Source organism: Chiloscyllium plagiosum, unplaced genomic scaffold (assembly GCF_037043375.1).
Source record: "Chiloscyllium plagiosum isolate Xiang-an unplaced genomic scaffold, Cpla_swu_hap1 HiC_scaffold_24, whole genome shotgun sequence".
NCBI classification, from domain to species: domain Eukaryota; kingdom Metazoa; phylum Chordata; class Chondrichthyes; order Orectolobiformes; family Hemiscylliidae; genus Chiloscyllium; species Chiloscyllium plagiosum.
In genome coordinates, this window is record NW_028270162.1 from 1,546,611 (window position 1) to 1,557,132 (window position 10,522).

The 10,522-nt window shown below is 45.0% G+C and overlaps 1 protein-coding gene across 3 annotated transcripts in view; it reads right to left on the bottom strand.

Moving 5' to 3' along the window:
• gtf2h3 (general transcription factor IIH, polypeptide 3) overlaps window positions 1-10,504 on the bottom strand; it is a 29,993-nt gene extending 19,489 nt beyond the window's left edge. Inside the window, exons 1-5 of one of the 3 annotated variants that reach the window (XM_043692650.2) lie at window positions 10,452-10,504; window positions 8,097-8,176; window positions 1,207-1,313; window positions 911-1,077; window positions 721-783 (exon numbers count right to left, since the gene is read on the bottom strand). In XM_043692650.2, coding sequence (XP_043548585.1) covers window positions 721-783; window positions 911-1,077; window positions 1,207-1,313; window positions 8,097-8,176; window positions 10,452-10,461 — 427 coding nt within the window. In that variant the 5' untranslated portion in view covers window positions 10,462-10,504. Of the gene's footprint in view, window positions 1-720; window positions 784-910; window positions 1,078-1,206; window positions 1,332-8,096; window positions 8,177-10,451 lie in introns of those variants that run through there. The other 2 variants (XM_087999817.1, XM_043692654.2) reach the window with 2 other exon arrangements.
• Window positions 10,505-10,522: the final 18 nt, after the last annotated feature.

Below are 10,522 nucleotides of genomic sequence, written 5' to 3' on the forward strand. Positions count from 1 at the left end.
ATATGTGTATGGAATGAGCTGACAGAGGAAGTGTGGAGGCTAGTACAATTACAACATTTAAAAGGCATCTGGATGGGTATATGAATAGGAAGGGTTTGGAGGGATATGGGCTGGGTGCTGGCATGTGGGACTAGATTAGGTTGGGATAGCTGATTGGCATGGATGAGCTGGATTGACGGGTCTGTTTCTGTGCTGTACATCTCTATGACTTGGCACCATCCAAGGTCTAAGAAAATTCTGGCTAGTGCATCCAGAATTTCCACTTCCACTTTCCTCAGAATCCTTGGATACATCTCCTTCTGTCTCTGATGCTTTATCAACCTGAAGTATAGATCACCTATCTACTACTTCCTTCTCTTTTATTTTAATTCATTCAAGTCTACTCCTCCCCTTTCAAATGGCAATGTCTCTACAACTGGAATATTATTAAAACATGAAAGAGGTAGGATTCCAGCAGTCAGTATTTATACACTGCTTGTGTTGAAAAGAAATTCAGTTACTAATCTTGCCGTGATTCGTAATCAGCACTTTCTCCCTGTGGGAAATGAAGCAGTTAACTAGTGAAAACCTCTGAATTAGGCTGAATTCTTTGCAGATAACTAATGAATTTTTTAAAAAATTATAAGTGGAAAACAATTAGCATCTTCACAAAGTTAACCATATAGTAACTAAATCAAAAAAATCTCAAAGCTTCTGAAGTCATTCTTTATGCAAGGATACAACAAAGTGCCTTTGCCAAAGATCCTGCCAATAAAGTTTCTGTAAGTTGGGCTCTCACTTCAGCTGAAAAACAGCAAAGAAAGTTGTCACAAAAGCACATCCATTGTGCCCCGAAACCTGGGCAGAACAATGTCTCCTCTCATTTTGAAGTTACAATATAGTGATTATTAACGGGCAGCTCGACACTTACTCTTTGACATTAGATCTTTGATTTCCTCTGTGATTATGTCATTTCCAATGGCTAGGAGTTCGTATTTACCATCTTTACTTCCAGAACAGTTTGATTCTGTGGAACCGATGTCACCACTTTCTGCAAAGTTTCCCATTTTCCATTGTTTACCTGGATATAGAAAACGGCTGCAGGAACAAAAATAAAATATTGGAATATATGTTGTATTGTGGTCCTGGAGAAGCCAGGGTCACAGCTACACAAACACAGATTTCTCCTAAGCTACTGGACATAACAGACCTTGCAGTGATCCTTACCTCTCCTGACTGTGACTTGCTATGATCGCCAGTCTGTGTTTGCGGCTCATGGCTAAATGGGAGTTTCCCATTACCATCACTGCATCCATACATTTCGACAGGGTGAACTGTAAAACATGTCAATTCTATACAGCATGTTACCGATGGCTCGGGGTCCAGTCTCTCCCCACCCCCAACAAGTTAGTTAAAATTCCAATAAATACAAAATATTGAAAATGCTGGAAATCTGAAATAGCAACAGAAAATGCTGGAGAAACCCTGCAGGTCTGGCAGCATCCATGGTTAAAGAAATACAGCTAAAATTTCAGAAGAAGCTCTGAAGATGCTGCAGACCTAGCCAGACCACCGCAGCATTTTTTGTTTTTACTTTATAATTAGAATTCCACTCGATTGGCCTCTAAAAATATACACAAGGGATGGGATAAACTACAAAACCAAATAACACATCAACAATTTGAGGAGATCTTGGGTTTTTCGGGGAAACACTAACAGATTTTTCTATCAATTTTCACTTAAGTGTCAGCTCCTATAGTTTCAGACACCATGCAAACCTTTTTCACACACAAACTTCAACTCTGATTCGAGACAGACTGCGCCATTTAGAATGATACTGCAGGTTAAAGGCTTGGATGTTGGAGGGTAGTTGCTCAGACTTTGCTACTTTGCTTTGGTTCCAATGTGCTATTACTTTTTTGACCAGTCTGCCACGAGGGAACCGATCAAAAGCCTTACTAAAGTCAATAAAGACCACATCAAATATATAATACTCTTGGATACCTCCTCAAAGAAAAGATTAAATTTGTTAAACGTGAATTTCCCCAACAGATCCATGCTGGCTATTCCTGACTAGATTGTGCCTCTCCAAATACAGATACACTCTGTTCCGTAAATTTTTCTACTAATTTCCCCACCAGTGAGAATAAATTCTGGCTGAGGTCTGTATCCCTTCATCCCATTTTTAATAATGAGACAACATTAGCAGTCTTCCAGTTCTCTGGCACCTCACTTATAGCTATGAAAAATTTGAAAATTACTATCAAGGCACCTGATATTTCCTCTTTTGCCTCCAACAATAGGCTAGGATATATCTCATCTGTGCCCGTGGATTTATCCACTTTTAAGAATGCTAAATCCGAAAGTGTCTCCTCTCTTCTATGTTATATTTTAATATTTCACAATCCAGAGTCTTAGTGTCTATACTTGCTTTGTCCTTTGCCATTGTGAAGACTGTCACAAAGTATTCACTGAAAGACAGTGCCCACACATTCTGTATCCATGCACAGATTAATTTTATGGTCCCTAACGGACCCTACTCTTTACCTAGTTATTCTCCTGCCCTTTTTATATTTAAAAAATCCCTTTGGGTTTCTTTTATTCTACTCATAAATGCTTTCTCATGCACTCTCTTTACTTTCCTCATTTTTTAAGCTCGCTCTGCACTTTTTAACAATCCTCTAGGGACACTGCCATATTGGTATCTGTCATAATTTTCTGTTTACTTCTTAATCCTAACGTTTATGTCCTTTAACATCTAGGGGTCTTCGATCTTGATCTCGCCCTCTATCTTTACAAGAGCACATTGTGCCTTACCTTCACTACTTCCCTCTTGAATGCCTCACACCACTTTGTTGCAATTTTATCTGCATCTAGCTGCTCCCAGTCCACTTGGGTCAAATCATATCCTGGTAAAATTAGCCTTTCCCCAGTTTAAAGCTTTTTACTCAATCCATCCTTGTCCTTTTCCACAACTATCCTAAATCTAACTGTGAGGAGAAAGTGAGGTCTGCAGATGCTGGAGATCAGAGCTGGAAATGTGTTGCTGGAAAAGCGCAGCAGGTCAGGCAGCACCTAGGGAACAGGAGAATCGACGTTTCGGGCATTAGCCCTTCTTCAGGAATGAGGAAAGTTGGTCCAGCAGGCTAAGATAAAAGATAGGGAGGAGGGACTTGGGGGAGGGGCGTCGGAAATGTGATAGGTGGAAAGAGGTCAAGGTGAGAGTGATAGGTCAGACTGGGGTGGGGGCGGAGAGGTCAGGAAGAAGATTGCAGGTTAGGAAGGCGGTGCTGAATTTGATGGATTTGACTGAGACAGGCTGGGGGGAGGGGAAATGAGGAAACTGGTGAAATCCGAGTTCATCCCTTGTGGTTGGAGGGTTCCTAGCCGGAAGATGAGGCGTTCTTCCTCCAACCGTCGTTTCGCTGTGGTCTGACGATGGAGGAGTCCAAAGACCTGCATATCCTTGGTGGAGTGGGAGGGGGAATTGAAATGTTGAGCTACAGGGTGGTTGGGTTGGTTGGTCTGGGTGTCAGGTGTTCCCTGAAACGCTCCGCAAGTAGGCGGCCCGCCTCCCCAATATAGAGGAGGCCACATCGGGTGCAAAGGATGCAGTAGATGATATGTGTGGAGGGACAGGTGAATCTGTGGCGGATATGGAAGTTTCCTTTGGGGCCTTGGAGGGAGGTGAGGGGGGAGGTGTGGGCACAAGTCTTGCACCTCCTGCGGTTGCAGGGGAAGGTGCCGGGAGTGGAGGTTGGGTTGATGGGGGGTGTGGATCTGACGAGGGAGTCACGGAGGGAGTGGTCTTTACGGAATGCTGATAGGGTAGGGGAGGGAAATATATCCTTGGTGGTGGGGTCCGTTTGGAGGTGGCGGAAATGGCGGCGGATGATGCGCTGTACATGGAGGTTAGTGGGGTGGTAGGTGAGGACCAGTGGGGTTCTGTCCTGGTGGCGGTTGGAGGGGCGGGGTTCAAGGGCGGAGGATCGGGAAGTGTCCTGGTGGCGGTTGGAGGGGCAGGGTCCTGGTGGCGGTTGGAGGGGCGGGGATCCCGATCCTCCGCCCTTGAACCCCGCCCCTCCAACCGCCACCAGGACAGAACCCCACTGGTCCTCACCTACCACCCCACTAACATCCATGTACAACGGATCATCTGCCGCCATTTCCGCCACCTCCAAACGGACCCCACCACCAAGAATATATTTCCCTCCCCTCCCCTATCAGCATTCCGTAAAGACCACTCCCTCCGTGACTCCCTCGTCAGATCCACACCCCCCACCAACCCGACCTCCACTCCCGGCACCTTCCCCTGCAACCGCAGGAGGTGCAAGACTTGCGCCCACACCTCCCCCCTCACCTCCCTCCAAGGCCCCAAAGGAAACTTCCATATCCGCCACAGATTCACCTGTCCCTCCACACATATCATCTACTGCATCCTTTGCACCCGATGTGGCCTCCTCTATATTGGGGAGGCGGGCCGCCTACTTGCGGAGCGTTTCAGAGAACACCTCTGGGACACCCGGACCAACCAACCCAACCACCCTGTAGCTCAACATTTCAATTCCCCCTCCCACTCCACCAAGGATATGCAGGTCTTTGGACTCCTCCATCGTCAGACCACAGCGAAACGACGGTTGGAGGAAGAACGCCTCATCTTCCGGCTAGGAACCCTCCAACCACAAGGGATGAACTCGGATTTCACCAGTTTCCTCATTTCCCCTCCCCCCAGCCTGTCTCAGTCAAATCCATCAAATTCAGCACCGCCTTCCTAACTTGCAATCTTCTTCCCGACCTCTCCGCCCCCACCCCAGTCTGACCTATCACCCTCACCTTGACCTCTTTCCACCTATCACATTTCCGACGCCCCTCCCCCAAGTCCCTCCTCCCTATCTTTTATCTTAGCCTGCTGGACAAACTTTCCCCATTCCTGAAGAAGGGCTAATGCCCGAAGCGTCGATTCTCCTGTTCCCTAGATGCTGCCTGACCTGCTGCGCTTTTCCAGCAACACATTTCCATCTCTAAATCTAACTGTGTCAGACCACTAATTCCGAAATGCTCCCTTACTGATATGCTTTCCATTTGCTTGGGCTCATTTCTGAAAATAGGTCCTGTACTGCCTCTTGCCTTGTTCAGCTTTCTATGTACCAACTAAAAGAGTTCTCTTGGATACTATCTAAGAACATTGCTCCCTCCTAATGTAAGACTAATACACCGTTTTACAATGTCTATGATGAGGGGGCATAATTTTAAGGAATGAACATGAATATTTAAATGAAGGTGGGCAAGGGGACAGAGTAACTGTCCCATGCTGGAAAATGGGAAGCCTTCAGAAATGTGATAGCGAGAGTCCAGAGAAAGTACATTCCTGTAAGGGTGAAAGGAAATACTAATAGGTGGAGGGAAAGCTGGATGACTAGAGAAATTTAGGGTTTGCTTAAGAAAAAGAAGGAAGCATGTGTCAGGTATAGACAGGATAGATCGATTGAATTCTTAGAATAGTACAAAAACAGTAGGAGTATACTTAAGAGGGAAATCAGGAGGGCAAAAAGGGGATATGAGATAGCTTTGGTAAATAGGATTAAGGAGAATCCAAAGGGTTTTTACAAATACATTAAGGACAACAGGGTAACTAGGAAGAGAATCGGGCCCCTCAAAGATCAGCAAGTCGGCCGTTTTGCGGAGCTGCAGGAGATGGGGGAGATACTAATCGAGTACTTCGTATCAGTATTTACTGTGGAGAAGGACATGGAAGATAGAGAATGTGAAGAAGTAGATGGTGACATCTTGGAAAATGTCCATATTATACAGGAGGGAGTGCTGGATGTCTTGAAACGCATAAAAGTGGATGTATCCCCAAGACCTGATCAGGTGTACCCGAGAACTCTGTGGAAAGCTAGAGGAGTGATTGCTGGGCCTCTTGCTGAGATATTTGTGTCATCGATAGCCACAGGTGAGGTGTCCGAAGACTGGAGGTTGGCAAACGTGGTACCATTATTTAAGAAAGGTGGTAAGGAAAAGCCAGGGGACTATAGACCAGTAAGCCTGATGTTAGTGGTGGGCAAGTAGATGGAGAGAATCCTGAAAGACAGGATTTACACATGTTTGGAAAGGCAAGGACTGGTTAGGGATAGTCAGCATGGCCAAAAGAAAAATTGCTGGAAAATTCCAGCAGGTCTGGCAGCATCTGTAAGGAGAGAAAAGAGCTGATGTTTCGAGTCTAACTGACCCTTTGTCAAAGCGAAAGCAATTTGCTTTTATATAGTCAGCATGGCTTTGTGCGTGGGAAATCATGTCTCACGAACTTGATTGCGTTTTTTGAAAAAGTAACATAGAGGGTTTGTGAGGGCAGAGCGGTGGATGTGATCTATATGGACTTCAGTAAGATGTTCGACAAGGTTCCTCTTGGGAAACTGGTTAGCAAGGTTAGATCTCATGGAATACAGGGAAAACTAACCATTTCGAGAACTGGCTCAAAGGAAGAAGACAGAGGGTAGTGGCGGTTGGTTGTTTTACAGATTGGAAACCTGTGACCAGTGGAGTGCCACAAGGATTGGTGCTGGGTCCACTATTTTTCATCATTTATATGAATGATTTTGATATGAACATAGGAGGTAGAGTTAGTAAGTTTGCAGATGACACCAAAATTAGAGGTGCAGTGGATAGCAAAGGAGGTTACCTCAGATTACAATGGGGTCTTGATCAGATGGGCCAATGGGCTGAGAAGTGGCAGATGGAGTTTAATTTAGATAAATGTGAGGTGCTGCATTTTGGGAAAGCTAATCTTAGCAGGAATTATATGCTTAATGGTAAGATCCCAGGGAGTGTTGCTGAACAAAGAGACCTTGGAGTGCAGATTCATAGCTCCTTGAAAGTGGAGTTGCAGGTAGATAGGATAGTGAAGGTGGTGTTTGGCATGCTTTCCTTTATTGGTCAGAGTACTGAGTACAGGAGTTGGGAGGTCATGTTGCGGCTGTACAGGACATTGGTTAGGCCACTGTTGGAATATGGTGTGCAATTCTGGTCTCCTTCCTATCGCAAGGATGTTGTGAAGCTTGAAAGGGTTCAGAAAAGATTTACAAAATGTTGCCAGGAGTTTGAAGATGTAAGCTGTAGGGTGAGGTTGAATAGGCTAGGGCTGTTTTCCCTGGAGCATCGAAGTCTGAGGGGTGACCTTATAGAGGTTTATAAAATCATGAGGGGCATGGATAGTATAAATAGACGATAAATAAATTCACCCTGGGGTGGGGGAATCCAGAACTAGAGGGCATAGGTTTAGGGTGAGGGGGGAAAGATATAAAAGGACTTAAGGGGAAACGTTTTCACGCAGAGGGTGGTACGTGAATGGAATGAGCTGCCAGAGAAAGTGGTGGAGGCTGGTACAATTGCAACATTTAAAAGACATCTGGAGGGGTATATGAATAGGGAGGATTTAGAGGGATATGGGCCAAGTGCTGGCAAATGGGACTAGATTAGATAGGAATATCTGGTCGGCATGGACAAGTTGGACTAAAGGGTATGTTTCTGTGCTGTACATCTCTATGACTCTATGATACTGGCTGAAAGAGATTAGACATAGCATTGCTCGCCAGCCCCCACATTAAGGAACATTAATAGGGACATGAGGGGAGGAAGGGGCAAAAGGATTGAGGGTCATACGCCACCCTATCTTCTTGGGGGATGTTTCCCTGTATCAGCCAGACTGTTGACACAACAGCTACACAAGTAGTCGAACCAGGAGCTGCCTCTACTCCTTCAGTCAAAGAATTGTTTTTGGATCAGTGAAGCATTCTTATCTGTCATGGCTTGTATATTTTTCTTTCTATGACTAATTAACCAATGTACCATATATAAACTGCTGTTTCTAAACTATCATAATATTACTATCATTCGTTGATGCCGAGTCTTGGGTAACCGTGCTCACAAAACCCCTACAATCAAGATTGAGGGAAGCATTTAGGAACCAGACGCCCAGTGTCAGCATTCATTCCCAAAGAAAACTAATTTCACTACACACCATCACTCAAATTACATTCTGAAATTTTACCTTCTGAAAGTAATGTATTAATTTTCATTTGAATGAAACAACATTATTTGCTTCAATGTGTTCTTCTTACCTGGGACTCCTTCAAGATCTGCTGACCCCACCAAATAGGATTTACATCCACCACTATAACGAGCAGACTAACATCACCATCTGCAGGAAAACATACAAGGAAAATATGAGCACATGTCTGTTGTTTCTCTGGATTGTTGCAAGTCTTCGAATGCAACAAAATCTACAAGCTTCAATGCAATCAGTGAGATACCAACTATGTTGGAAGTGAACACCAATGCATAATGAAGCAGAAAAGGGTCCTTCAAACCCATTAAGCTTGCTCTATAATTTGAATACATCATGAGTAAAATGATGCTTGGACAGGGAGATTATGAAATAAAAGCTGTTCTTACAGAATCAGGCCCAATTTAGAATCATGAGGGGCACAGATAAGGCGGATAGCTGAGGCACTTTCCTCATGGTATGGGAGTTCAAAACAAGAGACAATAGGTTTAAGAGGAGAGGTAAATGATTTAAAAGGGATCAGAGGGGTAAATTTTTCATGCAGAAGGTGGTGCAAGTATAGAACCAGCTGCCAAAGGAAGTGGTGGTGCCTGGTATTTAAATTCCAATATTTAAAAGGCACATGGATGGGTATGTGAATAGGAACGGTTTAGAGGGATATGGACCAAATGCTGGCAAATGGGAAAAGATCAGGTTGGGATGTCTGGCCAGGGCGGACAAATGGGCTGAAGGGTATGTATACATGCTGAATGACTTGTTCTCTTATGGATGAGAATAAGTTATACAGCAATATACAGACCCTTCGGTCCAACCTGTCCACTCTGACCAGAAATCCCAATCTGATCTTCTCCCATTTGCCAGCATTTGGTCCCTATCCCTCAAAACCCTTCCTATTCACATACCCATCCTCATGTAAAAAAAGGTATATATTAGAGTCATAGAGATGTACAGCATGGAAACAGACCCTTTGGTCCAACCGAAGCACTGTCCCCATGACTTGTCCTACCTGCCTATCTTCTTTTCCACCTATCCACTCTACCCTCCCCCCCCGACTATCACCTTCATCCCCTCCCCCACTCACCTACTGTACTCTATGCTACTTTCTCCCCACCCCCACCCTCCTCTCTCTTATCTCTCCATCCTTCAGGCACTCTGCCTGTATTCCTGATAAAGGGCTTTTGCCCGAAACGTCGATTTTACTGCTCCTCGAATGCTGACTGAACTGCTGTGCTCTTCCATCACCACTAATCCAGAATCTGGTTTCCAGCATCTGCAGTCATTGTTTTTACCTTCGGTCCAACCCGTCCATGCCGACCAGATATCCCAACCCAATCTAGTCCCATCTGCCAGCACCTGGCCCATATCCCTCCAAATCCTTCCTATTCATATACCCATCCAAATGCCTTCTAAATGTTGCAATTGTACTGGCCTCCACCACTTCCTCTGGCAGCTCATTCCATACACGTACCAGCCTCTGCGTTAAAAAGTTGCCCCTTAGGTCTCTTTTACATCTTTCCCCTCTCACCCTAAACCTATGCCCTCTAGTTCTGGACTTCCCCACCCCAGGGGGAAAAGACCTTGTCTATTTATCCTATCCATGTCCTCTCATGATTTTATAAACCTCTATAAGGTCACCCCTCAGCCTCCGATGCTCCAGAGAAAACAGCCCCAGCCTGTTCAGCCGCTCCCCATAGCTCAAATCCTCCAACATTGACAGCAACATCCTTGTAAATCTTTTCTGAACTCTGTCAAGTTTCACAACATCTTTCCGATAGGAAGGAGACCAGAATTGCACACCATATTCCAACAGTGGCCTAACCAATGTCCTGTACAGCCACAACATGACCTTCCAACTCCTGTACTCAATACTCTGACCAATAAAGGAAAGCATACCAAATGCCTTCTTCTCTATCCTATCTACCTGCGACTCCACTTTTAAGGAGCTACGAACCTGCACTCCAAGGTCTCTTTGTTCAGCAACACTCCCTAAGACCTTACCATTAAGTGTATAAGTCCTGCTAAGAGTTGCTTTTTCAAAATGCAGCACCTCACATTTATCTGAATTAAACTCCATCTGCCACTTCTCAGCCCATTCGCCCACTTGGTCAAGATCCTGTTGTAACCTGAGGTAACCTTCTTCACTGACCATTTTGCGATTCGATTTGGTAAAATAGTTAAAAATCTACATGGGGTGGGGATCTCACTTCAAATCTACATCTGTTGTAGACTTGGTGATAAAGACTGATCACTGGAAATTGTCAATAACTCCATGGTCATTCTAATTTGTAACTACCAGAATAGGAGAGGGTACACTCTGTCAGCCTCAATCACTTTTGTCTCTCATCATTCCTTCCCTTTACCCGCTCCCCTCTCTCCACACTCCCCTCCATTTACCCTCCCTCTTCCTCACCGTCCGCCATGTCGCTCTGCTCTCAATCCGTCCCCCCTGACGAGTGCAACGATGAAGTATGTCCGGGTGGC